Below are 27,186 nucleotides of genomic sequence, written 5' to 3'. Positions count from 1 at the left end.
TTTGGGGTTTACGGGTGAATAGGGCAGCATCTAATGTATCAGGATATGCATAAATCTGATAGCAACATGGAGAGAGGTAGAGTTTGTTTGAGCCAATCTGGCTGCTTTGGTATTGTTGTTGATCTGCTGGAGAAGCCTCTCGATGCACTGCGCTCTCTGCCCAGGACAGAATTTGACTTTTACAAGAGCACGGTGTGTACCGAAAACCCCCTTTATGTGCTGGATATGTTGTCGTAGCAAGCACAATCCCCGTTGGGTAGAGCTGAGGACATGATACAACCCAAGGGAGATGAGGCATGGCGAGCGGTGCAAGGCAATGATACAAGTCTGGGCCATATGTGCATGTGAGTGACCACTCACTTGCACAACTACAAAGCCAAGTTTACTTGATCGTCAATGTCACGTGAGTACGATTGGATGGGAATCAGATGAGGGCAGCTGAGGGCAAAGCTCCGTGCTCTGTGCTGTGTGCAAAGGCCGTCGCGGAGAAGCAACGTGACATAGCACAAGAAGAAGACGCACACCACCAGGAGTCTTCTGCATACAAGTATTACTTATAGACAGTTAGTTACTTGCTCAGTACTTGTATCTGGGAAAATAGTACTTGGAGCTGGTTCTAACTAGTTACTAGTAAGCACACAGTCACATAACTATAACTATCTCTTACCAGGATCTTGATCGCGAGTGGGCTTGCAGCAAATGCTCCTCCTGACCGGCTTGTTCTGACAAGGTTTTCATGTCTCGGGACTTACTTGGAGCCAACGACAGCCAGTTAATCGCCATGCTTTGTTTTTCCTCTCCCTCCCTCGCCTCGGCATGCATCTTTAGCATCCAGCATTCAGGCCACTACTTGGCCCCATGTAGTGACCTTCTGTCCACCAGAGCTGCAGCAGCTCTACCCCTCTTTGTACAGCCCTTTTATAGCCCTAGTTTACCCCCGCCCCCCATCGGCTTCCCTTTGCCGGCAAACAAGCAGATATCACGACGGACGGCCTCGGCCACGGCCACGACTTCCAAGGCACACAGTGCCAGCAGATACAGCCCCAAACACTTGCGCGTTTGGTTTCTGTGTTCTGGTTGTGCGCCTCTTGGCATTTCGGCTTTTTTTTTTCTCTCTGGGGCACCATAGCTACGCTGATGTGCAGCAAATCCAAATCAAATAATCTAGTTAAAGTTTTGTGATGTTCAGCCAAAGTTAGATAGTCTGGCCCTTTACGTGACGCGTGCTCAAGTAAGGCCTCAACATACTGCGGGCACTGATCCGTTGTGACTAAATGAGATGATCATTGCTGCGTCTTATTGTATAAAGAAAGCCCAACGAAGCCCACCGTATGCATGCAAGGTACATTCCAGCTATCCAAGAGAAGTGACAAGGATGCTTAGTATTGGGATTCCACAAAACATGGTGGTGTCTCTAGGCTAGCCCTGATCTGTGTAATATGTCGTTATAACTAGCAACCAAATCCGCACAATTCAACCATTGAGCATGTCTATACAACATACAACAACATGGATTGCACCGCTCACCAGCCTCTTGCTTACGATCCGATGCAAAGAAGTGCACCAGCCAAGTACACAACTTACTCCTTTCCACTAAACCCAAGAATTATGCCATAAGCACCCCACGGTTGGAAATAACAGCATCCTGCTCTAAAGCTCGCGTCTTCGCGCTCTTTGTATTATCCATATCTGGGACAAGCACCATGCATGTGCCACTCAATCATGACGCCGTCAAGCTCCCACATGCTGTATGTACATACATACATGTGTACCAATAGAGCAATAAAAAGACTAGAGAACAGAGACAACAACCAAGCACCAAAACCGCTGGCTGGCTGGCTGGGGCGTTGACAAAAGCCTGGGCCGTTGTTCAAGCAAGGGCCTCCTGCCTCTTGCTGCGTGTTTGCGTACCTCTGCTTGTGTTCATCTTTAGGAATGCAGCAACAAAGCTTTATGACTGCAAAAGGCAATGTACATATGTATGGACGGGTGTACGTGCAAGTATGTCCATCCACGTACACGTATATTGTCGTTAGATTGGGCAACCGAGTACATCCAAACAAAAGACGGTCAACAGAGTGAGCCACGCATGAAAGTATCGTCTACAATAGCATTGGTAGAGCCATGAGAACGTGGGTGTGAGCAAGTATACGTACATTCTACCTGTCCACATCTCAATGCAGCATCTCTCATGCAAGGAAACGTGGAGAGTGCTCTATCGCGATCACGTTGCGGCCCATCTAAAGCCCTAAGAGTTGCGGTAAGAGTGATTTTGTGGGCCAGGCCTGCCTACTGATACCACGAGCATGTGGATTGGTGGTGATAAGTGTCCGGAAGGGATGTGTCTACTGGGTCATTCCCCGCTGCCTCCAAGGCTAGGAGACCATGACTGCGGGCCGACACAACCATTTCACATCTCTGTTGGTCACGATGAAGTAGGAAACATTGGTCAAAGGTAGAGATCATAAGCTTGCCTTATACCGCCTCTCCGCGGCGATGCATGATGGAATACACATGTTAACAGGAAGCTTACACATTTGGCAGTCTGCACAAGTACGAGTTCTACATACATGTACCGCTTCATAGACGTGCGTTGATTAGTGCACATTCTAGATGCTACATGACTTGTGGAAGCTTCGTAGTTGGTTAGTTACTATTAGCTATAACTAACTGTGTCAACTAACTATAACCACAGGTCTGTACACTGCAGGATTCCCGCTCTCGTTGACAGAGACACACATGTTAGATAGGATGGCCAACAGCCACCCATACCCATCCGTGTGGCTTTTGATCCCACACTGACGACATATTGTATCGGCACCGAGGCTGTTGTCTTTCAATCCAGGGTCGATCTCCCACGAACTGCCGTATTATGATCTTCTATATAAACTCTGTTATGAGTCAAGAAAGTAGCATACAAAAGCCTCTCGGCAGCGTCTTGGGTGAGCCAGGCACATTCTTGTACTTGTATTCCTGCATCATCACCAGGTATCAAGTACCATATGCCGATATGAAACCTTTGCCATGCAGAATCTGCAAAAATTCGTCTACTTGTGTCATTACAACATGCTAGCCCATGTCTATATCAAACCCCCCTGTCTGTTATTTCACTTGTCCAGCCTCCCCTCCTCCCTTGTCCTGCAAGCGAGCTGCCCAAGAGCAGCGCGTTCCCCAACACCCTCTCACAAAGACTCACAAGCCCAAACACTGTGGCCATCCTGTACGTACATGTGTACTTATTCTCTCTGGGTCTTACTATTAGCTATTACCCTGGAAGGTCCCGGTTGACCCAGAGCAGTGTAACCAATTCTGATTTCTCTGCTCACTATTGGATTCGCCTGTGCACCGATAACCTTGCTGTTTTCTTGGGTGGCGCCTCCAGTAGCCGGATACGGCGCAAGAGAAGCAGAAAAAGTCTCTCCAGCCCAGGCAAAAAGATAATGGAGGACAGGCCAGTTGGTATGAGTCTATGGATATGCAATGTATGCCATTACGCAGACACTAGTGTTCTAGTATAGTGTCGCATGCATTGTAGCAAGGCGGGAGGAGGGGCAGGAGGGGTACAGGTATGCACATATATACACACAGACCAGAGAGTCTTGTCAGTTGGCCATCCAACATTGTCTTCAGGCCCAGGCTCTGCTCATTTTCAAGATCTAGAGCTCTAATCAACCAGAGATCTGAGATCTAGAAACCTGCCCAACCCGGCCCAGCTAAAGTGGCAGCGCCAAAAGACCAAAGGTCGGATCAGAGGAATTGAACCCCAGGCACATGAGACAGAAACTCTAAAGTATGGGCCAGGGCAAGAAGAAAATACAAATCATGTTGCTGGCCTGACCCTTGTTCCCTCTTTGTCTCTGTCTCTCAGTCCTTTTACCATCTTGCCTCTGGCCATCCCGTCGTCTCTTCGGCTGTGTTGGATTTGGTGGCGTCTAAAGTATGTAACAACGGAATACACACGGCAGCGTTTGGTAGACCGGCATATCCTTGTTTGTTGAAGCGAGAACTTGTCGAAGGAGGTACGCCGTACTAGGGAACGAGAATCAATTTGCACAAAACACGACAGACTGGGAAGATCTCACCAGGGCAGAACAGACTTGGCGTGCAACAATGTATAACTACAAACGGGGACGAATAAGGCTCAGGGTCAATGAATATGTTAGGGTTACAGACAGCGAAGTGACGAGCTAGTTGGCTAACTACACAATTGATCATGTCTTCATCATGAGACGACTCTAAGCCCAACACGTGGACGCAAATAGAAGTACAATGGCTTAGAGCTGTGCGACTAGCTTTTAGGCGCTGGAAGTAGAACATGCTGACAGTCAACCACAGAAGCATAGGCCCAAGGCCTCTCACTATTCTCGACATCTAGTATCGATCAGGTCCCAGCTCGTAGTGGAATATGCACCTGGCAGGTCGCTGTATGTTTATTTCAAGAATGATGCATAGCTGCGGCCGCCGAACAGCTTGTGAAGCAGCCCTGGATATATGTATGCTTTGCTTTGTATGTATGAATGAATGTACTTGTCCTTGTACTTGTACCTATACATCACCACTTGCCACATGTCTAGAAATGGCTTAGGCCACTTGCACTATCGAGCCAATTGTTGTGAGCAACCCTCGTTGTCATCATAACAAAATGTCCTGCTGAGCGTCGGATTTTGCCTCAATCTGTGCTACTGCGATGTTGAATGCGCTCCTAGTCCGTAGCCTAGGGCGATGTCACGAGCATCTTCACAGCCTCCCGCACTGCCTTGAATTGCCCCGATAGTCAGAAGCAGAAGACTCCGCGAGCTCGACATGTTCCGATACAAGCTCTTGGGAGAGCCCGTCTAGGAAGCCGGCGTGCTAAGCTGTTTTAGAGACCTGGACTTTACCCATCGCCACGGCGTTTCTTCCGATGGCACGGGCTCAATGGGCTTGGCTTGGCTTGGGCTTGGGCTGGGACCCCTATCCTAGCTGGAACTCTGCGATATTGGCCAGCATTAGTTACGCCTTCTGGCCCAGACAACACACAGTACCACATTCAGAAATCTGCCCTTGACCCTTGTCCTGGCCCATCATCAGTGCGCTCGCTTTCTCCCGCTGCCAGATCTGGGCCTTGGCTGGGATTAAACTGCAACACTGCGCGGTAAGAAAGGGCCAACAGAGCTACAGGATCAGGTTCATTCATTCATTCAGCACGTCTCGTCACGGCCTTGCCTACACCCGCTTTGTCTACACAGAAATAGGTACAACCGCTACAAGGTAATGCTTGGACTTCGCCGGTGATGCAGTTCAGGTGCAATCTTGCTGTTTGCAACACTCACAGTTAAGAATGCTTGCTTTCAACTGGGAGAGAAAGACATTTGGCGCCAAGTTCGAACTCGTGTTGATTTGCTCGATTCATCGGCTTGCCTCTCTCTTCCTCTCGTGTTCCATGCCTCAGAGCCAAAGAGTCCCGACAACTGATCTCTGTCCCTTGCAACGCTAAACCAGAACCCTTGCACTGCCAGTCGGAGAGCAGGCCTGAATCAGTCCGAACCTTTCAGGAGCTATCGTCGCCAAAGCTAGACCAGCAGTGTCTACTTGTATGCATGTACATGTCGAGGCAGCATTTGAATATGTCCCTCCCCAAGCCTAGACGGATTATCATCCTTTTCCATGTTCTACGCGGCCTTAGCCTTCCGCCCATCCTGTGCCTCTTTGCCCAAGACAACCGAGCGATTCCTTTCCTGGCACTATCGGCCTGCGCCTGGCGGCCTTGTTTACTGTGAGCGGCTGAAGAGTTTATTTTTGTGGTCGTGTGCTTCGTCTTGGATCCAAATCTGTGCGTGCACTTTGCTTCGACATGTACTCTCTCTACCATGCGGCAGGCCATCTGGTTACTATGGGGCTGGCCTGCTTTGTGACTTTTAGCAATAATCTTCAAGGTGTGCTTCTCTGGCGGGTGACCCGACCCAGCTGGCCGCATGGACACCGTTTTCCCTGTATATTTGCTTCACCTGGCTGAGTAACTATAAGACGAAGCCAGGTTAGGGCCTGAAAAAGTCCTCAAAAAACCAACTAACCACCTGTTCGCGGTAAGGATTTCCCTCGCTTCCCTTGCTATTTGCAAGGAATCCCTGTCGATTTAAGCATGGAGGACTTGATGGGAAACATCTTTCTACAAGTAGCTTGGAATTTGTCACGGCTGGAGAAAAAAAGAAAGCCCGCATTGCAATCCAGGCTGTTGTTCGAAATCGGCTTGGTGCTGGCAAAGAACCTACAGGCACCCAAGCCGTTCTATGTTTCTCCCAAAGGGCGACCAAGCTGGCACGAATGTGCGGGTTATCATGGTGACATGGGCAGAAACTTGGTCAGAAACAAGTGGGAGACGACCTGAGTGCCGGTGCCTGTGCTGGTGTTGGTGTTGGCGGCAATAGGCTGATCCAACAAAACCCCCCACCCCAGACCATATGTCCATACATACACACATAACTACAAACATAGTTAGTTACTTGCATGTACGTAACTATGTAATGTCCGTGGAATCTGCACAAGTACTCGTTCTACGACACCATACCATCCACCAGTGGGTGCAACATCGTACAGGCTTCTTCTTTGCAGCCACTGGAATACTGTGGTACGGCCTATGATTTGTTGATTTGATCACACACTCGCTGCTCGGCTGTTGTAGCTGAAGTGGCAACTTGGTCTAGATTGGTGAAAGGAAGCATACAATTATCTAGAGGCGTCTTGCTTGGCTAAGACGCCCAGATATACACACCCTTATACCCAGACACCACCATACCGTACCCAGTACTTCTGTCTGTCTGTTTATTTGTGCATACCCCCTCGAAACCAGCCCGTTGAAATTCATAGCCGTGGCTATTATCAACCTATCTGTTCGTAGCAGAGGCGTTACTAGGTGAGATGATCGACTACGCCCATCTGCTGACACCTCCAGGCTCTTACATAGAACGTCCTTGTATCCCAAGTCAGCAGCAAGGTCTCAACTTTCTTTTCCTTCCCGTCGTCGACTCAGACACTCAGTCCTAAACCACCAACCAACCACCAACCAACATCCTCAACAATACCCGCGTCCAAGGAGACATTCTCGACAGCCAAAGATAATTAAAGTTTGATCTGGTATAGCCCTCAAAGACCACCATCACTAGAGGTCCACACACAAGAACAAGGTAAGAAAAAAAAGCTTGTCCCCTCCCCTCCCCGTTGATGTTGTAAGAGCGTGCGGACACACTACGCCAACGCCGAGATACACCCCTTCATTTCGTCTTCTCCCTTCGAAAGTCTTTGCCAGGCTGGCTCCAGCGCGGCGTTGGTCTGGCCCGGACGCTCCTCTCTGCCGCGTTTGCTGTTCTGAGATGTTGCCGTACTTCTCTCAATGTAGCCGTGCAAAGAGACTGGGCAAAGTTCCATGTTATCAGGGCTGGTCTGTTCTATTTTCCCCTTCTCTCTTTGTCCTTATTGTGCACCCAAGAAGGCAAATGCAAGGCTTTGCAGTCGTGTCGCGTTCTGAGATCCCTATTTTTTCGCCCTCCGCTTTCCCATGGTGGTATACACTTGCAGCACTATGCCCTCGGCCTCCCTTGCTTCCGACCTGGCATGATTTGTCTGTTTTCCCTTGGTTCGTCGTTTCTTTTCCTCGTCCGTCCGTCTGTATATATGGACTTTCCAACTTCTCCCAAGCAATCTTGAATGCTTCCTTGCGTCCAAGGTTGGGTTCCCTTGCGGATTCCGCCTCCACTTCTATTCCGAGGGCATTATCATCGCTTCGCTACCGTGCTGTCTTTTATTGCCTTTTATCGTTGGCTTGGTCGTTCCCTACACCTCGTTGACACCGCCTTATTGATCACGGCTGATGAAAATGGAAAAGCATGCTGATTCATTCATAATCTGGTGCTGATGGCCTCTCCACTCAACATTCCCCTTCCCGTCTGTTTTGCCTGCCTCTTGCACAAACAAATACTGTAAACCTAAGTGTGTACATACTTGCATACATCCAAGTGCATGCGTGCATACAGGTATATACCACAAGTACACACTTACAGATATTCAGACATATGTATGTACATACATGGTATTGCGGGGAAAAAATGCTCTATTTGGCTGCTGGTAGTTCTAGCGCTCGCTTCACCTCAACTGTCACTCCAAAATTCCAACGCCTTGTCTAACAGGTACTTGGTAACTTCTAGCAGATTCTGGTCGTTTTGTAACCGGAACACTGAGATCTGCGGCATCTGGAGCCACCGTGTGTATTTGGGTTGTATTGGGCGTCTGCTTCTGGGACTCTCGTAGCCGAGCTTGCAGCAGCATCGCCGCCCAAGAACCACTGTTAATGACAACAAGAGGTGTATTGAGCCCCCCACACATCCGCCCGTCAAATTATACTGTATACAGGCATACAGACAGATAGACTCATAGAGACTTATTCAAGTATACGAACAACTATACATGTGAAGGTCACACCCACCGCCTAAGACCCACTCCCCTCCGCCACATCTACCAGACGACCGTCCTTCCCGTCTTTCAAGTCTTGTTACCGGACATACATACAGTGAGTGGCATCTTCCGTTGATATCATGTGCTGCCCGATCCACACTGTTAGCGCAGGTACATACATTTCCTTGTCCGTCAACGACATCTCGACGTGTTCCTCTTTTGCGTTGTAGCATGTCCATTTACACCCTAATGGACGCCTTCGTCCCGCACCGAGATAGTTGCCCTACTATTTGTGCTCTATGGATTCTCATTCTTGGAAATGAGCCGCAAGTCTGTGCCTGCCAATAACCACCGTGTTGGGCCAAGTGAAACTCATGGTGGCAGAGGCTCTATATTGCAGTGACCACTTGCCATGACCAAGCTGCTTGTCAGTGAGCTCTCTGGGGCTTTTGGTCGGCCCACCAAGAAGGTCATGTTAAAAGGACGATTTGGGGGTTCCTATAGGGATAGTCGACCCGACCGGAGACTAGGCTCAGGGAATAGAAGAGAGTAACAGGGAGAATCCAGAAGTGAGTGAAAAAAGGAAAGAAAAAAGAGAAAAAAGAAAACACAGGAAAAAGAGGATGAGGAAATAGAAATTCACACACCCTCAACTTTCTGCACCTCCCGGAGTCTCTCCAGCCTCGCTATTCAGATTACCAGGATAGAGGGGGGCGTGTATGAGGGGGAGGTCAGAGTCAGTAATGTCTAGCCGGTGTATTGTTATACACACCCTCAAGAGAGCTTTATCCCTTAGGAGCTACGTCTACTCACGCCCAGTGGCTTCTTCCCTCACTCTTACGCTCTCGCTCACTCTCTTCTCTGTGCTGTTGTTATGTCCCAGGCACAATATAAGTCGCTTCTACTTATTCGGCCATCCCCCCTCCCGGAATAGACAGGAAGGCTTGTCTACAGGGTCTGAGTTCCCATTCCCACGAACACAACATCTACAAGCTCCAGTTTCTCAGGTCTCGCCTTCGACTAAGACGTCCACAGCCTGGAAGACAAATCAAAGTCACCAGCATTTACACAAAAATTGTTGACAACCCACAACGACTGCTCTCCTCGTTTCCTGTTCTTTCCTTCTGCCTCATTCTTTACATCTCCCCTGTCCATATTGACTTGGTTAGTGACGTCTCTTGTTTTTCTTTACCGCCAATATCACATATCTGCTGCCTCTTGACATAGTCTCCATTCCCCTGCTCTGTGTGTATATTGATACACTTCCATCGCCTTGCCGTCTCGCCTTCTCCAGATACGCCTCCAAATAGACAGCCAGACAGACATCTGCAAACAAACAAGCACAGACACAAATAAGCAGCCAAGCTAATCCAGGCTAGCCCATCTTGAGAGGCAAGCTAGCTGCTCCTTCTCCCAGCTCCGGCTGTGACTGATGTTTCTACTGTCTTGAAACTGAGCTTTAACTTGCAGTGCAGTGCAATCCACAAGAAGAAGTGCCTTGTCTAGACATTATCGGCTATCCGCATCATTCTCCCCCATCACCACATTGATTATTCCCCTTGTGCCTTGTCCTTGCCACTCACTGCCACTTCCCGTCTGTTTGGCTTGGTAGTTCTGAAGTCAAGAGCTGGCCGTTTGTTTGTTCTTGCTGTCACTCAGCCACCAACGTGCAATCTACGCCGTGATCCCATTACTTTACGACTGCTACTATACAGACGAACCATACGTGGGAGCGTGCATCAACAGCCTCACCCAAGTTGCCCAAGCTGCGAACTGTTCAACTTACAGAATTTTACGTGAATAGATTCGGGAAACCCGCAGCAGACAAACACATTGATACGACCTGGCCATCTCAAGTCCACGAGAACGGGTCACTGCAACGACACTATCAGACCTGGAACCAATATATCTCTGCCATTGGTACCATTATTACGAGAATCGACGCCCACAGCGACTCCATCGGAACGACGACATCTTTTATTGTACATTCCCTACAGTACTTTCATCCACGCCTGCACATATCCACTAAAGGAAAATAGCATTCAAGGTATGTCTCTTCTTGCAAGTAATCTACCCCCTTGTCGTTATTCACATTTAGTCTGTCCCATGGGGAGGAAGTTCCGGGACTGCAGGAGTAAAAGACACATGCGTGAAGCAAAACGTCAACCAGGTGGGCGCTCCGCAGAACTGACCTGTCACTAACTCTTTGGAACATGTAGGAAACCTTCAACTTGTTTCTGTCATCGCCAACACCGCTCTCTGCCTTGAGTCCTAGAACCCTGAAAAATCTGAGACCAAGACTTTTCAGTGACAGTTGCCTCCTGTCCCCGCCTTTTAGATTGTCTGAAAGGTCACCAACAAGACGGTTATCCGCAGAACGCTGAGGCCTGATTCTCGCCCTACGACTGTACTCCAGCGTATAAAGTACAGGCTCTATCCGCACTCTTTAGCCAAACGTCTACAACCATATGATAGCCACTGCTCTCGCAGACTTGGTGAGTATTTCTTTGCTTACCCTGCCCTACATAGCCCGACCAACAGTCCTTCGTGAGACTTGTAATTCGTCCAATCTCTGGCTATCCTTGAATTCCATTCACCTGTGCCCTTCCTCAACTTGCTCGGATGTCTTCACAAAGACTTGAGTATAGGCAGCAGTATCAGCTGTTTGAGGTATGGGCGCATCCAAGGAATTGCTCATACGTTGCATGGATTAGCCAACTAACTATCAAGTGAAGCCCCAGTTACACAATACCCAACCCGTCGTTCTGGACGATCGCTTTGAGTCTCCAGAAGCTACAACACTCACGATTGAACAAGCAACCAACTCGAAAAGCAGTGATCCAACGGTGATCCACAATTCAACCACCATGGAAACATTTTCAAAGCCCCAACCTGTCCCCATGCACAGTACGTAGAGTCCAGGTAACAACAACATGAATGTGATGTCACTGACATGGTCCTCTTAGACTACGATGCTGCTCGCGACTACCCAGACCATACATATCAATATGCATCCACAGGCTACACTAACTCCCATGACCCTGGGCACATGGGCCAGGACCACTCGTTTAACAACCAGGTAGTTGACCAGTATCCCTCATTCATTTCCATGCACCCCGTTTCGGGCTCACCCGGAACACGCGTCAACATCCGGATTTCCAGTCCCTACGCTCTCTCATCACCATTTGTATCGGTCTTGTTTGGAAACTTGACCTGCACCGCCGAAGTTCACCGCGAGGCCTCAGACAGTACCGACACCTACCTTGTCAGCTCGGAAGTACCCCAAGGGTTACCCAACAACATCCCTGCAACAGTCATCATTTCCGGTAACGACGGCAGTGAAATTTCCCGCATCCCAGCCGGCCAATTCTCGCTGGTATCTGGTCTTGGGGCTTCCTCTTCACCTCAACAGGGCGACGACAAAGATTCTAAATCACCAGTATCCTCCCAAAGCGGGTCTCCTCCGAAGTCTGTAGTTACCGATGTTACAACCACCTCCTACGACGTACAGCAAGCGAATGGGATAGCCTATGGATCTTCCGCATACTCAAATGGCACATCTGATATGATGGCTAGCTATCGCCCTTCTACGTTTTCTGGATCTTCATACAGTCGCAACGCCCCGCCTATTCTGCGACCGTCCATGCCTGGCTGGCACTCTTATGCTCAGCCTCTTGACGGGACAAACCGGACTTCCCCCAACATGATGCGACCAGCAATGACCATGACCATGGCACCCTCCAGCATGCCCAATATCCCGGCCAGACTTGTGCGCACCAGCACCATCCAGGGCAGCAATATGAACGGCAGCGGCTATAATAGTTACAGTTCATACCCCCAAAGAGTCGAACTCAAACTGGAGCACCCGCTCAAGACCATGGCGGAACAGTGGTCACCCGAGGAATGGGCCAATAAGAGACGCATAGTTCAATTCAGACGGACAATCGTTGGTTCCAGCATCAAGACTAGCTTCCGGCCGGTGGCTGCTAACGACCGGTCCCCTCAGAGCGTATGCGTCAGCTGCATCTGGTGGGCAGAAAATCAAGGATGCTACATTACTTCTGTTGATACGATTTCGCTCCTGGAACAGCTGCTCGTCGCCCCGACACGCTTCTCAGTCGAGGAGAAGAACCGCATTCGCCGTAATCTAGAAGGCTTCAAGCCTGCGACAGTTGGAAAGGCCAAGCCCGACACGGAAGAGTTTTTTAAGGTCATCATGGGTTTCAGCAACCCAAAGCCCAGAAATATTGAAAAGGACGTCAAAGTGTTTGCCTGGTCCGCACTTGAAAACGCGCTTAAGAAGATCATCAGCAAGTACAGCGTCAACCCATCAGCTTCCAACAGCCCCCCCTCTGGCCTTGGCAACGTCCACGGTGGCATGGGCACCTCACACATGGTCTCATCCCTGTCTACCACCTACCAATCTCTCCCCTCACCCCCTGGCGCCACTCCTACCGACTCCGTCCCCGCCGCCTACACCGTCCACGCCGCACAAAGCGCCCATCCCGAAGGTATCTCGTCGCCGCGGTCAATGTCCAGCGGCTCCGGATGGGGCGGCTACACCACCACGCCCGTGCCGCCGCGCACTCTGTCACCATCGCTCCGCGGTCACCAGGGCCTGCACAACATCCCCCCGCTCACCACGATAGACGCCCGGCCCATGGCCAACCCAGGCTCCTACGTCTCTGCGATCCAGGCGCCACCCCTACAGCAGCAGCACGCAGCAGTCACAGCGACAGGCGCGTTATCCGACACGCAGCGCTGGGACGCCAGCGCTGCTGCAGCACAGTACGATGCGGTTGTCCCAGGGTACAGAGCACCTCAACACCAGGTCTATGGCAGCACAGGCTACAGTGACACTACGCACCACTAATGGCCAGAGAGTTGACTCTAGCTCGGTAGATGAGCGACTGGGTTGATTGGGACAGTAGGCCGTCTTTTCGTCTGTTGGCGATTTCGGTTGATCAGGGCAGCAATTCAAATGGTTCTCACCAGATTGGAAGCATTCTCAGTCCTGGCCTCTTTGTCTCTTCATTCTGTGCGCTCTGGACGCCACTTTGCTGGGTCGCCATCACAACCACGGCCATCCTCTTGTTTGGCCAGGATTCTATTTTGTCTATTCCTCATACGTTTCTAGACCTGATATCTCGCCACATCGAGTTCTTTCTGCTCGGTTGCCAGACTAACTTTCTTCATTTGCATTTTGTGTATTTTTTCGCCGCTTTTTTCTCGTTTGGATACAGGCTCGTTTTTATTGTTTGGTTCGTGTCGCGTGTTTTTCCTTTTTTTTTCTGAAGTCGACATTGGGTTTTTTCTGTTTTCATCCTCCTGTTCTTGGTTTTCTTTCGCCACCCTTCTCTCCCACTCACAGCATTTTCGTGATTAAGGGAGAGAAGCTGAATTTCTTTTTCTTTTTGGTTCTTTTGTGTTTGAGGCGAAGAAGGATTTCGGGGTATGATGGGAACTTATTACTACGGTTAGAGTCTACGGGATTTTGTCATCTATTTTTGCTTCAGATGAATGCTGTCATATTTCAGGTTAGGCAATGGAGGAGCTCACTTGCTGCCATTGTAATTAGACGGTGGAAAGGGTAATGTTACCCTTCTATGGCTTTTATGTGCCAGACTGTTACTTGTCGTGACGGGGTGGTGGGAAGATGGTTGGAATAATCGATAGTGTTTTCTTGTATTTGATAGCTTCCTCAATCTCGTTATTATGTATCAGTGAAGTTTTACTTTGGGTCTAGACAGTGATCTTGAGTGTATATGTGGATATATGGATTGGTATATCTTCATCCATCATATCCAACGTCTATCTCGTATGAGCGTGCCTATGCCATCTCGGAAGGCGGCGCAGCGAAGACAAACTCTTCGAGCTCTTTGTAGGCCTTTTCCAGGTCGTCGTTGACAATGATCTTGTCGTGGACGCCAGGGCCCTTGCTAAACTCCAGTTCGACCTTGGCGGCAGCGAGACGCTTCTGCACGCTGTCCTCGGTTTCGGTACCGCGCGAGCGCAGGCGCTGCTCTAGCTCGGCTGTCGACGGCGGCGCGATGAAGACGTAGCGTGCGGCGATGGAGCTCTTCTTGACCTGCTTAACACCCTCCATCTCGATGTCCAGCACGACCAGCTGGCCTTTGGCAGTTTGCTCCTCGATCGTCATCTTAGATGTGCCATAGCAGTTGTCGCCGAACTTAGCCCTGCAGCATTGGTAATAGTTAGCTACCGTGCGAGATTCCCACATCATCAGAGCAAAGGGAAAGTAGAGGCTTACCACTCGACAAAGCCATCCTTGCTGACAAGGTCCATAAAGGCATCCTTGGAAACATAGTGGTAGTCAACGCCGTTAGCCTCGCCAGGACGTGGGCCACGTGTAGTGTGCGAGACCGACAGAGTGAAGGTATCAGGGTGCTTGTTGAACAGCATTTTGTACAACGTTCCCTTGCCGACGCCCGAGGGGCCGGAGATGACGACAGGTCGGCGGTCGGTGGGAGCTATCGGCATTGGCGGTTAGCGTAGGTCTGAGCTATTTGTGCCCGCACCTTCGCGGGGCAGCCCCGCGTACAACATAGGCGGTAGCAGCGAGGACGGATAGGGCCCTGATCTTCAAGGCGTGGTGCTGGCCAAGACCCAAAGCATGTGATGAGGTGGTTAGACTCACCAGGCATTGTGGATATCGAACGGGTTAATGTGCGAAATCGAGAAAACAAATTGGACATAGAGAACGTGCTGGCGACCCAGTAAAAAGCGAGTGAACGGCAAGATGGGGTCAAGAATGCGCGAGTGACGAGCTTGTTCTGCAGTGATGGCCAGGGTCTAAGACACCTTGCAGATTGTCCAGATGGCGACCTTATCGATAGGAGATGGGCTGAGGTGGATCAGACTATCCGCTATAACCCTATATATTTACTCTACATTAGGGTACATGATCAGCACTATCTAGAGACTAACTTATAGCTCAGGGACAGATAATGACCAGTGGCAACACATTAATTTAGTTGCAAACGACAACCACAACTTCGACCATAGCCCTTGTCAATATCTAGCTCATTGTAATTTTAGAGAATGTGTGTTTGCTTTTGCCGACTCCCATGGAATTTCAGCTGCCCTTGTTTTAGACTCATCCACAACATGAAACTTCCGACTGCTACCCACCTTGCACATACATGGCCGAATGTATTGATGTAGTGTCCTCGTCTCACGATACAAGCCGTATACAAGTACGACGCATTTTGGGCGGCTTTTGTAGGTTAGTAGCAGCCGAGAGGCTAATCATTAGTGTGTAATGGCTTGTACTCGAAAAAATATGTAAGAAGGCGAAGGGGGGCCACCGAGTTATTTGTCTGTTGGGTGGACTGGAAGTCGATCGAAATCCTAGAATCCCAAGGGATGGCAGAGCGGTCTTTTTTTGATTCCAAGAGTCCCTCGTAGTGCATCCAGTGCTTGATTTACTTGGCTAGTACATTTCACACGGGATGAAATAAACGGTAAGCTACCTCTCACTAGTGTAACCGACTTTACTTAGAGTGCCATCTGCACCTTGCCATGACGCGCATGAGGCGACTGGCATGGAAGTTTTGTTATTAGTCACGTAGTAGTTGTTATTTCTGTGATCTTCTTCGCACGCTTGTCTTTACTCTTTTTTCTTCCACCTCTTCAGTATTTGCATCTTCAACCACAGAAATATGGCTTTCTCAAAGATGCTCTCATTGCTTGCTGGCGCCGCTACAATCGCCTATGCATCCTCTCCATATCCGCCTCGAATTACTATCGAAAATGTCAACCGACTTCCAGAGGGCTGGAAGCTCAGTGGCCAGATCGACAATGATGCAATAATCAAGCTGTCGCTTTCACTGCGCAATACCGACCAGATGGATACCCTGAAGCGTCGGGTTTTGGAGGCCGCTGATATCGATAGCCCTACTTACACCAACCATATGCTTGGGGATGAAGTTAAAGCTCTTCGCACAATTTCCCAAGAGCGCGTTGATTCCGTGCGGGGGTGGCTGGCCGAGGCCGGTGTGGAAAGCTCGTCTGTCCGGATCCAAAATGACTGGGTCCATGTAACGGCAACCGTGGGCCAAGCAAGCAGTCTACTTAATGCTGATATCGATCTTTATTCATTCAAAGAGGACTCACCGCGTTTGCGCACTCTCAGTTATTCGTTACCAGAGGATATGGCGAAGCACATTGATTTTGTGCACCCTATTTCTAATTTCATGGAACCAGTGTCGTCACGTGCCAATCAAAAAGGTTCCTTGGACATCGACCCAGTCACCCACATATCTCATTACGCAAATGAAGCCAACAAGCGGGGGCTGATTCTTGGTTCGGATGATGGGGACCCTGAGATATCGACCCAATCAGCCTCATCATATCCTTGCTACTATCAGGTTACACCAGAATGTTTGCAACTGCTGTACAACTTCACCACGCCTAACGAGACGTTTCGCTCTACTGCTCATTTGGGAATTGCCGGATTCCTCGAGCAGTATCCCAACAACCAAGATCTTTCTACGTTTCTGGCAAGCCACATGCCTCATCTACCCCAGGTAATTAAAAATATGACCTTTGTCTTGATAAATGGCGGTCTGAATGAACAGGCGAAATATAAAGCTGGCGGAGAGGCTTCCTTGGATGTACAATACGCCATCCCTCTTGCATATCCCGCCAAGGTCTCGTACTTGTCTACTGGCGGTCGGGGAGTAAAACTTGGCGACGACGGCAAGAACGTCCCAGCCAACGAGAACGACAATGAGCCTTTCTTGGAGTTCTTTGAGGCCGTTTTATCAATGCGGGACAGTGAGATTCCTTCTGTTCTCTCCATTTCCTATGCCGATGATGAAAAGAGCGTCCCTCAGGCTTATGCCAACAAAGTCTGCGATCTCATGGCTGCAGTGACTGCGCGCGGAGTCTCGATTCTATTTGCTTCTGGCGATGGTGGGTCGCGTGGCATCCATCGCGGTGATTGCCAAACCAACGACGGCAACAACACACGCACCACTGTTACCTCCTTTCCTGGCTCCTGCCCATGGGCTACTACCGTCGGTGCCGTCTTCAACTCCGAAGCGCTCATTGGTGCTGACTTTTCCACCGGAGGATTCAGTCGCTTCTTCCCCCGGCCGTTGTGGCAGGACTCCGCAGTCAAGGGCTACATTTCGCATCTTAACGGCACACTTTCGGGCTACTATGACACCGGAGGTCGTGCAATGCCAGATGTATCGGCCATTGGCTCAAAGTTCCTGATTAGACATAGCGGAGTCCAGGGGACTGTCTACGGAACTAGTGCTAGCACCCCCGTCTTTGCCAGTGTAATTGCCCGAATCAACCTAGCAAGAGCTGAAGCTGGCAAGAGCCCTCTCGGATTTCTAAACCCTGCTCTCTATTCAGAGAGAATCTCATCACAGCTGCTCGATGTCACCAGGGGAACAAGCTTGGGCTGCAGTTGGAGTGATGGCACCTCCATCAGGGGCTGGCCGGCAACTGAAGGTTACGATTGTATCACTGGCTTGGGCGTGTTGGGTGATTACTATTTTCTGGAGCGGGAGTTCTTGCAGCTGCCTTGACACTCCAAAAGGTACAAGGTAATAACAGCCATAAAGAGTCAATAACACGGCTATTCAAAACAATGAATCAATCCCTATGAGAAACTACGCCACATTTTATGTAACAGTTGAAAATATAAGTTCGTACCACCTCAACTTCTAGAAAAATAGTGGTTGGTCTTGGCTGTTTGTACCATCACTCCCCACTAGCCGGACCAATGACATCTTGCTGATGCTCAATTCTACTTTGATCGTGGTACTTGCTTGGATAACAATGATGTCTGCGTCTAGTCTATGTTTACACTTCCGGGTATCCGTATCTCCAGGTATAAAAGATCGGTCTAGGTCACCTCCTCGGGGAATTCTCCTTTCTATTCCCACCCACAACCACTCTTACTTTCTTTATCATCCACAGAGTTAAAAGTTTTCTTTCGTTTTATCATTATGAAGCTCTCCATTGTTCCTATTGTAGCTGCCGCGGCAGGACTAGCTCTGGCTCAGGGCTTGGATAGTGATCATGACCATGGCCATGATCATGAGCACATGGATCATCACCATCATACCTATGACGCCCCTATTATTGTTGACAACGTTCCCAGGACTACCTATGTCGCTGATATCAAAGGCAGCCATGAAAATGGTCGTGTTATATCGTACTCTGATCCTACCGGCCTGGGCACCATTTTCCGCCTGAAAATGAATGGCCTGAGCCCTCATGAAGGACCATACAGTAGGCTTACCTAGTTGGTTTCCTGATAGCAAGGTTTGCTAATGACTATGTTTTAGCCTACCACATTCATGAGAAGCCTGTAAAAGATGCCGACTGCGGGACTACTGGTGAACACCTTGATCCGTACCACAATGGTGTTTTCCCCGAGTGTGATCCTAACCGCCCCGAGACATGTCAGCTTGGTGACCTCTCCGGAAAGCACAACAACGTCACTCAGAATAGCTCCAGCAAATAGTAAGTTATATATACTCTTTAGTTTGATGCTCCATAGTCTAATCATTGTTCATGTAGCTTCTTGGATATTTACCTCAGCACTACTCCTGGTAACATTGGATTCTTTGGTAACCGCAGCATTGTTATCCATGACAGATCCAACTCTCGAATTGCTTGTGGTAACTTTAAGGAAGTCCAGAATGCCAGGCCTGTCAAGAAAAATGGTAAGATTACAAAATAGCTCCTGTTAAAAAAACAAATTCTAATTATTGTAGATTGGTTCGATGTTGATAGTGATTCTAATGGCCAAGAGGATACTCATCGCCATGGCCATGACAACAACCACAGTCACGACAATGACCACTCCCGCGACAATGATCACTCCCACGACATTGACCACGATCATGATCATGATTCAAAGCATGACCATGATCATGACCACAACCGTGATGATGAAGATGATAATGACAATGATCATGGCCATGACAATGATTCCAAGCATGATCATGACCATGAACATGGCCACAGTCAAGAACATGATCACGATCATGACAATGACCACCATGACAACGACCACCACCACGACCATGACTCCAAAAATGACAAGGGCGATGATGAAAACTTTGTTCAGGCTTAAACATGGTCAGATTAAATCTACACTAGCACAATGGCAACATGGTCCCAGTATTGCGTTGTGATGTGCTAGAATGATTATCCGTACTAATTAACTCTTCAAGGGAGATTCCAATATCACAGTGATTTGTTCCGTTGTCAAAAAGCTACATTGAAATATCGTAGCAAATGTATTGGACTAACTACATAAATACAGTAATGTTGTAGCTATGGAGACGTAAATTATGCACCCTGGGCAAGACGGCACAGAGGACGTCCACGCTCCAATACGGTAGCATCACATGTCAGTCTGTTATCCTCGATACAAGTCAAAGAAGAACCGCCTAGGGAAAGGAATCAATGTTAGCATGACTTCATTTCAGCTGTTAGCAGCGGGTACCAATCAAGACACTTACAGTTATTGACACTTGCAGGCACACAGCGGCCGGACTGTCCATTGACAGAGCAAACATCTTGCTTGAGACTTGTGTTGGCAACACAGCAAGCACCTGTAGGGACAGGGCGGTTGGCATTGGCGCCTTGGCGTGGCTCGAGGTCAGGCGAGCGAGGGCTAACGGCAGCACCAGGGCGTTCCAGGGCCGCGGCGTTGGTGAGAGCCAGAAGAGAGATGAAGGCGGTGGAGATAGAGAAGTGCATTTTGAAGTTATTATATGGAGAGAAGATGGTAAGGTAAAAAAAAGTATGTGCAAATAAGAATAGCGAAGATGAGATGATGCGATGAATTTTTATCCGAGTGCCAGCCTGGAGAACAAGATAGAAGAGGAAAAGATAGGCTAGAAATCAGTCTGTATTTATACATGAGAATGGGACTTTGCAACCAGCACACGCCTTCCAAAAGCCGGGCACCCGCTCCATAATTTGAGGCATCGCGAGTTTGATAATGGCTATCAAACTAGGGAGAGGCTCGATTCCCTAGGTGTCTTCATCTGTAGAGATTGAGATTGCTAGACTGAAAATTGGGGGCGGGATGCCGACGTGGTGGGGTTGAAACGCGCCTTGAGATGTGTATCACGCACGAGACAAGACTCACTCTCAAGTTAAGTCTATTGGAAAATGGTGGGTTGATGTGTTCCACTTGTGCCGATGAAACGAAACGAGTTGGATGAAGGTGAACAAAGTTTCGAGTGGTGTACATATCCACTAGGGTTATGTTGCTCATTAGGGTTGGTTGGTTGGTTGTGTGTCTGTGTTACATGCCAAATTAACATACATCTGTGTCTCCATCTTGCTCAGTCCTGTCTCGCAGGGTCCAGATTAAACTTCCCAAAGATTTCGTCAATCTCAGCCATAATCTCTGGGGTTAGAAGCTTGACGGCTTCTAAAGCACTACAGTTCTCTACTACTTGTTCAGGCTTCGACGCGCCTGTGATGACAGATGAGACGTTTGGGTTCTTGAGGCACCAGGCAAGGGCTAGTCTAGACTGCGGAATTCCCAGTTTGTCGGCGATTGGCTAAGAAAGGGGGATTAGCTAAGTGATGGTATATGGATGGGTTAGCAGATGCTGAAAACGGTCGTACCTTGAGTCTGCGGCACTTCTCAATATCCTCCTGCCACGCCTTATTGCCGTAATTCCCGCGCATGTAGTTGACAAACTTGTCATCGCCCTTGGCAAAGCGGCTCTCAGACGGTGGTGCATCGACAGCGTCGTTATATTTACCGCTCAACAGGCCAAACTTGAGTGGGCTGAAGGTAGTCAAACCCAGGCCGAAGCGGGCGTACAGGCGCTGGAACTCGGTTTCGACCTTGGTGCGGTGCAACAAGTTGTAGAACGGCTGCTCGACGACAGGCGGAACAAGACCTAGCTGACGCGCAATACCAGCGGCCTCTGCGATCTCATCAGCGCTCCACTCGGATGTGCCCCAGTACAGGGCCCAGCCCTTGGTCTCGATCACATGGTTGAAGGCACGCACCGTCTCCTCCATGGGCGTCAGCCGGTCGGGGCGGTGGGCGTAGACAATATCGACATACTCGAGATCCAGGCGCTGTAGCGACGCGCGCAAGCCCTCGATGATGTGTTTGCGGCTGAGCCCATGGTTGTTGACAAGCACCTCGCCGTTGGCGCCGCCGTAGTTGAGCTTGGTGCTGACGACAATGTCGTTGCGTTTCCAACCAAACTTTTTGATTGCCTGGCCCATGACGATCTCTGAGTTGCCGCTGGCGTAGGACTCGGCTGTGTCAAAGAAGTTGATGCCATGGTCATAGGCTTCCTTCATGCAGGCAAAAGTAGTCTCTATCTAGTAGTTAATAAGATTGTCATAAGAGAGCGAACTAGGCAGATAACCCTACCATTTTCATTTTGCCCACCAAATGTCAGCCAGCCACCAAGACCAAGGGCTGAGACATGTAGACCAGAGTTGCCTAAACGGCGGTACTGCATGCCTGTCTTTCTTGGTTCTTCCCAGGCCATGATGAGTATGGATGTTCGGTATCCTAGGGTTAGGGTTATATAATATAAGAGGTGGTGCAAGATGCAAAGAAACGGAGAAAAGCAACGAGGTGAAGGCCGTGAACACTAGATAAAGTACCAGTAGTTACAGACTGTAGTCAATGTAGTGTAGCCGGTTCAGAATGATACCATTGGCGAAAAAAATGACGGAGAATTGCCCGGAGGTTGTGATTGACTAGTATGAGGCTTAAAATGGCGAAATCTGGGGATTGATGGTGAAATTGGGGGCTAACACAGGGGACCAGGTTGGAGACTGGACTCCAGCACTCATGGATGGTGTTGGTTCTGATCGACGCTGTTTGATGTTAAATCCGGGTCTAGTACTTGATAGTACCAGTGGTTCACTCCAAGACCGCCTAACCCCACCCCAAGCCTGGTAGCGCTACTGGCGCCCATTCCCATGCCCAACCCTAGCATGGAGTCCAAATTGATGTTGACGTTCTCCAATGCAGCGGCCGCGGCCATTGAATCAGACCAGGCTAGGGCCATGTTTGGAGTAACAAAGCCCTGGCCAGCACCTGCTACAGTTGTAGCAACAGGCCTGCTACGAAGGCCTGGCGCAACCAACGAGAGCGGAGAGAACCAGTCGCCTGCTGAGACAGACAGCGCCGCAGGCTGAACCTGTGCGATCTGTGCCCGCAAACGCTGAACAAGGTGCGAGTTGCCACCGCGACATGAAGCCAGCAATTGCTGAAGCTCGTGGAGGACCTTCTCCGGGTTCTGTCTGGGCGATGATGGCGGTGATGTGAGGGGTGCCACTACGTGGCCCAGAGCGACGGGGTCGTGAAGGGAGCGGGCCATTAGGGTGTCTGTCACTGCGCGCGAAATTTCGTAGACTTTGTACTCGAGAGATGGGCCATGGGCGTCCAGCGCCGAGCGCGGAACGGATGCAATGAGCTGGAGGAATTCGCCGGCAATTTGCAGCGGGCCAAGTGCGAGAGCTGGCGTAGAGACGTGGGCTGGGCTGGAGTTGGGCTGCTGGAAGTTAGTAGCGCTGTGGGCGACTACAGCTCGCCAGAGCAGAATTTGCATCCATTGTCGAGTGACGAGGAGATCTGCGCGCTGGATGTCGTTGCCACTGAATTCTGTACCAAGTGGTATGTCTCGTAGACGCTGCTGTAAAGCTCTGAAAGCTGTTGTGTTGGCAACGATGCCGGTGTTAGCATCCAAATTCTCGGCCCTGGAAGCGGGCGGTGATTCTGAAGCACTGCTGGGCCGTGACTCGTCGTTTTGGAGAGCCTCGAGAGCCCCCGACTGATCGAAAATCCAGAAAAGATTGACAAGCTGGCGGAAAGCCGGAAGGAAATGCGCGGAGCCGTGGTCTTCTGCAGCACTTCCTCGACGATCGTTGTGTGCGTCTCCCCCAACTGGTCCCGCATCGCCGCAGCCAGCCCAGCCTACATCGCCCTCTACAAGATCCAACGGCGGGAAGCGTTTTGGCGCCGTCAACACAACAGGTAGCTTGTGCAGCAGAGCTACGCCGCGCTCCGTGACAAACAGCAGCCAGATTATGCGCCGCCGCATGCGCTGCTCTTGTTCCGACGGCCCGACATATGAGGATGCGCGGCCAAGCCCCATCAGTTGGGCTAGTGTAATAGCCTCCCGCAGGAAGAGAAGAGACGTCCTACCGCCTGGCTGCAGGTTCTCTTGGTACACATGCAGAAAAAATGAGGTGCGCAGCGCGTCTAGCGAATTTGCATCCGCGTCGTATTCGGCTTGGGCTCTAGACTCACTGGCGGAATCCGGGGCAATTGTTCGCTCGGCAGCCTGAGTCTCTTCAATCTCCAGCTGTGCCCGCGCCCACTGGCACTCGGCAGCCATATCAGCAGCCACGACGTTGTCTGTGATTTCGGGGTTATTGGCACGCTGGAGCTTGAGCTGGGCCATGGTGGCGGCGCCAATGGCGTTGGCGAGAGCATAAGTGGCTAGGTTGCCAGAGTCGATTTGGAGCGAGGCAATGATTTCTTCTACTGCCACGATGGGCCACACGGGAAACAGGCGCATGCGGTATATGCATAGTCGCAGAACAAGCGTTTCGACAGGCGTGCGTTGAGGAAGCGGCATCGAAGCCGAGGACCATCGGGCAGTTGCAGGGACAGGACTAGGAACTGTCTCCGGGGAGCTTGGGGACTGTAGCACAGGCCCATGCGTATTTATCGAGACGGAGGGCTCTCCATGCCGCTGCTGGTCCAGCGGTGGACCGGGAAGTACACCAGGGCATGCACTCTGGCCTGAGTCATGGGTTGCTTCGTTGCCAGCCGCCTTCTCAAGATGTTGCGTCTGTGTCTGAAGAGACTCGATCTGGCGAAGTGTCTTGGGCCGCAGGTTGCGCGGGCCGCGCGTTGCCTGCAGCTTGTTAAACGTGCAAGCGATTCCGACTGCCGTGCAGCGCTCACACGACGGCGTGCCGGAGCAGCGCACCTTGCGCACTTTACAGCCGTCGCAGGCCTTGGAACCGACCTTGCGCTTCTTTGGTGCTGGCTCGCCGGTAGCAGGGGCCAGGAGGCCGGCGGGAGTCCCCGAGGGCCTGGCAAGGGAGATTGAAGAGCCTGTTAGATGTGGTGGTGAGCTCATCAAAGGTTGCTGTCTGGTGGTTGGGAGATGTAGATGTTGAAGCCTGGAATTTTAGACAGCTGCATGCCATGTTCGGTGAGGTAATTCTGGCTTCACGGCTGGAGCGGCTGTATCGAGCCCCAGCCCATCTTGTCATTTGCATTTGCGATGACAACATTTTGGTGTTGCCGGGAAGATCAGGTGAGTTAGAGACGAGACCCTGGGTCCGGTGTGCATTAGTGGAGATGGTGTCATACTCTAGGGGCTTCAGCGCTACGACTTACACGAATAGGCGCTAAAGGTTAGTTCTATAGAGGGCTTTTAGGGGCAAGCTGCAGAAGGTCCCCGGGATCCTGCACGATATGATAGAACTCTGGCCCCACCCCGTGAAACCGAGTGACCTTGACCCCTGTTTTCAACGCGAATTCAGGATGTCGCTGTCTAGTTGCTTACTCCGAGTCTCAGAAAGATAACTATCAACGCTTTGTACAGACAAGTCTCCATATCAGTTTCTCTTGGCCAATTAAAACATTAGACTACAATAATCACATTAGTTGACTACTCCGTTTTTCAGTCCGGTTGAACTGCATCTACAACGCATAGCGAAAGTCCAGCCGCTTGTTGCCCTCTTTAAAACGTGTCCGAGTATCATTCTGATACTGGGCGCGCTCCTGTGGGCTCATGGCCGTCCACTTGTCCTCCTTCTGCTTGTTCAGATGAGCCAGCCACTGGCGCTGAACCACAAACGATACGATGCCTAGAGCGCAGAAAGCAACGAGAACCGAGTTTCCCTGCTTGTAGTACGGCGCATCGTAGCGGCGGTAGATCTGCGAGCCAATCAAGCTGCCAATCTGGACAATGACGTTGTATGTAGCTGCGGCGATGGCGCGCTTCTTAACGTCGAAGCAGTTTTCCGAGATCCAGGCAGACACAATCGGGTGGAAGTACGGGTATCCCGAAATCAGTGTGACCAGCGAGAATCGGCCCCATTCATGGCCGCCGTCCGGCAGTGTGATCATGGCAATCAACAGTGGCAACACCCAGACCTCACCAAAGAGACAGTGGAACGCGCGCTCGTTGCGTCGGTTGCTGCTCCATGTTAACGCCAGCATGGTAATGATCTGCAGCACGGCCGATGGGATGGTGAGCATGTTGGAGTCAAACGTCGAAAAGCCGAGCCGGCGCAGCGTCAGTGTCAGATACGCCTGCACAGGTGTAGCTGGAATGTATGCTACGAGACCGATAAAGAACAGGCCCCAAAGCGACGAGTCACCCCACGTAGCCTTGATATCCTTGATGGTAACGGGCTCGCGGATGGAAGTTAGGCCCTTGGCAGGGTCATCGCGCAGAATGCGGTTGACCATGATGACCTCCTCGCGCTCCGTATACCACGGCTTGCGCCAGAGGAGGTTCTTAGTACTGACTGGGGAGGCTGGCAGATACGCAAAGGACTATCCAGTGTTAGTAGATGACATACACAAATATATTGACAGGAAACGACTCACAATCAGTGCCAACACCACAGTCAGCAGACCCTCTAGCAGGAACAGCCAGAACCAACCAGGCTTGCCCAGCGTGCCTCGCATCTCCAAGATGGCAGCGGCTAGAAGCGCCGAAATGACGCGGGCAATGTTCAGTGTCGACCAAAAAGCGGCTAGGCGTGTCGACAGCTCCTTAGACGTGTAAAAGTAAGTGGCGAACAGGATGGCACCCGGGATGAAACCGCCCTCGCAGAAGCCGATAAGAGCGCGTGTCACATAGAAGCTATTGCGGTCGGTAATCCATGCCTGGGCCCATGAGACGGTGCCCCATGCGAACATCATGGCCGGCAGCACATACTTGAAGCCATAACGCTTGGTCAGCAGCTGCACGGGGAACTCGGCAGCCAGGAAGCACACGAGCTGGATTGTAGTGCCGTTGTTGTAGTCGTCTGACGTCAAGTTCAAGTCCTTGAGGAAGTCATCAGCCAAGGCGTTGGACAAATTGCCACGGTCCAGCTGCAGTCCGAAGAACATGACACAGATCCAGACAAGCAGCCGCAGATCAGTGCGCCGAACGACGCGGGCTTACTCCTCAAGCGTCCACGTAGCGTTGGGGTCGAAGCGGTGCAGGCCCTCGTAGTCGGCATCTGGAACGACGACTGCAGCCAGGTTGTCACGACCAACTAGAGCGGAGACGTGACTGATGGATACATCACTACCGGCTTTCTTGCCTAGTATGGTGGAGGAGACAGCAGACACTGTCTCGATGTCTTTGGCCATGTTGGAGAGTGAGAAAAGAGATGAGCTAAATAAGGGGGCTGAACGTAGACAGATACCTTTGCAAAAAAGGCAACTCGTGCCATGAGAGGGAAGATCGTGGCCGCTTATATATGGACTTGGATAGTAGCATTGTAGTTTTAGACCGGGTCTATCATGAGCCGGACATCACGCTTGGTCGCTTGCAGAATCCAAGTGAACAAGACAATCAGATACCGCGTGTAGTCAATTAACCAAGGCCAATGACACCATTCTAGCTCCGCGCAGGCAAGCGTGTGGAGAAAAAGCCGGCGGTCTCCTCGCCGGGTATTTTACCGTCTTCCAGGAGTGAACCACGGCCCAAAGCTCCAATATATCCTAGTTCCAGATCCTACACTAGTGTT

General features: G+C 50.5%; 8 protein-coding genes across 8 annotated transcripts; 3 read left to right on the top strand and 5 right to left on the bottom strand.

Annotated features, from left to right (window-relative positions):
- Positions 1–11,294: 11,294 nt before the first annotated feature.
- On the top strand, positions 11,295–13,300 carry BROUX77_002023 (uncharacterized protein; the record flags this gene model as incomplete). The annotated part of the gene is made up of 2 exons (XM_073746518.1): positions 11,295–11,334; positions 11,394–13,300. The coding sequence occupies 2 exons, from the start codon at positions 11,295–11,297 to the stop codon at positions 13,298–13,300; spliced, it is 1,947 nt and encodes a 648-aa protein (XP_073607105.1).
- Positions 13,301–14,257: 957 nt separating this feature from the next.
- Positions 14,258–15,143, bottom strand: BROUX77_002022 (uncharacterized protein; the record flags this gene model as incomplete). Its single annotated transcript, XM_073746517.1, has 3 exons — positions 14,258–14,624; positions 14,699–14,918; positions 15,086–15,143. The coding sequence occupies 3 exons, from the start codon at positions 15,141–15,143 to the stop codon at positions 14,258–14,260; spliced, it is 645 nt and encodes a 214-aa protein (XP_073607104.1).
- A 966-nt stretch (positions 15,144–16,109) lies between these two features.
- Positions 16,110–17,990, top strand: BROUX77_002021 (uncharacterized protein; the record flags this gene model as incomplete). Its single annotated transcript, XM_073746516.1, has 1 exon — positions 16,110–17,990. The coding sequence occupies one exon, from the start codon at positions 16,110–16,112 to the stop codon at positions 17,988–17,990; it is 1,881 nt and encodes a 626-aa protein (XP_073607103.1).
- A 423-nt stretch (positions 17,991–18,413) lies between these two features.
- BROUX77_002020 (uncharacterized protein) lies at positions 18,414–19,549 on the top strand (the record flags this gene model as incomplete). The annotated part of the gene is made up of 4 exons (XM_073746515.1): positions 18,414–18,699; positions 18,756–18,933; positions 18,991–19,136; positions 19,188–19,549. 4 exons carry the CDS (start codon positions 18,414–18,416, stop codon positions 19,547–19,549), a joined length of 972 nt encoding a protein of 323 aa, XP_073607102.1.
- A 218-nt stretch (positions 19,550–19,767) lies between these two features.
- Positions 19,768–20,181, bottom strand: BROUX77_002019 (uncharacterized protein; the record flags this gene model as incomplete). Its single annotated transcript, XM_073746514.1, has 2 exons — positions 19,768–19,868; positions 19,941–20,181. 2 exons carry the CDS (start codon positions 20,179–20,181, stop codon positions 19,768–19,770), a joined length of 342 nt encoding a protein of 113 aa, XP_073607101.1.
- Positions 20,182–20,774: 593 nt separating this feature from the next.
- Positions 20,775–21,953, bottom strand: BROUX77_002018 (uncharacterized protein; the record flags this gene model as incomplete). The annotated part of the gene is made up of 3 exons (XM_073746512.1): positions 20,775–20,996; positions 21,064–21,776; positions 21,833–21,953. 3 exons carry the CDS (start codon positions 21,951–21,953, stop codon positions 20,775–20,777), a joined length of 1,056 nt encoding a protein of 351 aa, XP_073607100.1.
- Positions 21,954–22,259: 306 nt separating this feature from the next.
- BROUX77_002017 (uncharacterized protein) lies at positions 22,260–24,566 on the bottom strand (the record flags this gene model as incomplete). The annotated part of the gene is made up of 1 exon (XM_073746511.1): positions 22,260–24,566. One exon carries the CDS (start codon positions 24,564–24,566, stop codon positions 22,260–22,262), a length of 2,307 nt encoding a protein of 768 aa, XP_073607099.1.
- Positions 24,567–25,135: 569 nt separating this feature from the next.
- On the bottom strand, positions 25,136–26,806 carry BROUX77_002016 (uncharacterized protein; the record flags this gene model as incomplete). Its single annotated transcript, XM_073746510.1, has 3 exons — positions 25,136–25,996; positions 26,051–26,542; positions 26,681–26,806. 3 exons carry the CDS (start codon positions 26,804–26,806, stop codon positions 25,136–25,138), a joined length of 1,479 nt encoding a protein of 492 aa, XP_073607098.1.
- Positions 26,807–27,186: the final 380 nt, after the last annotated feature.

Source organism: Berkeleyomyces rouxiae (assembly GCF_048999995.1).
Source record: "Berkeleyomyces rouxiae strain 22BRR77 chromosome Unknown BrBRR77_ptg000002l, whole genome shotgun sequence".
NCBI classification, from domain to species: Eukaryota; Fungi; Ascomycota; class Sordariomycetes; order Microascales; family Ceratocystidaceae; genus Berkeleyomyces; species Berkeleyomyces rouxiae.
The sequence above is the reverse complement of the archived record's forward strand: the minus strand, read 5'-3'. Positions and strand labels throughout refer to the sequence as shown.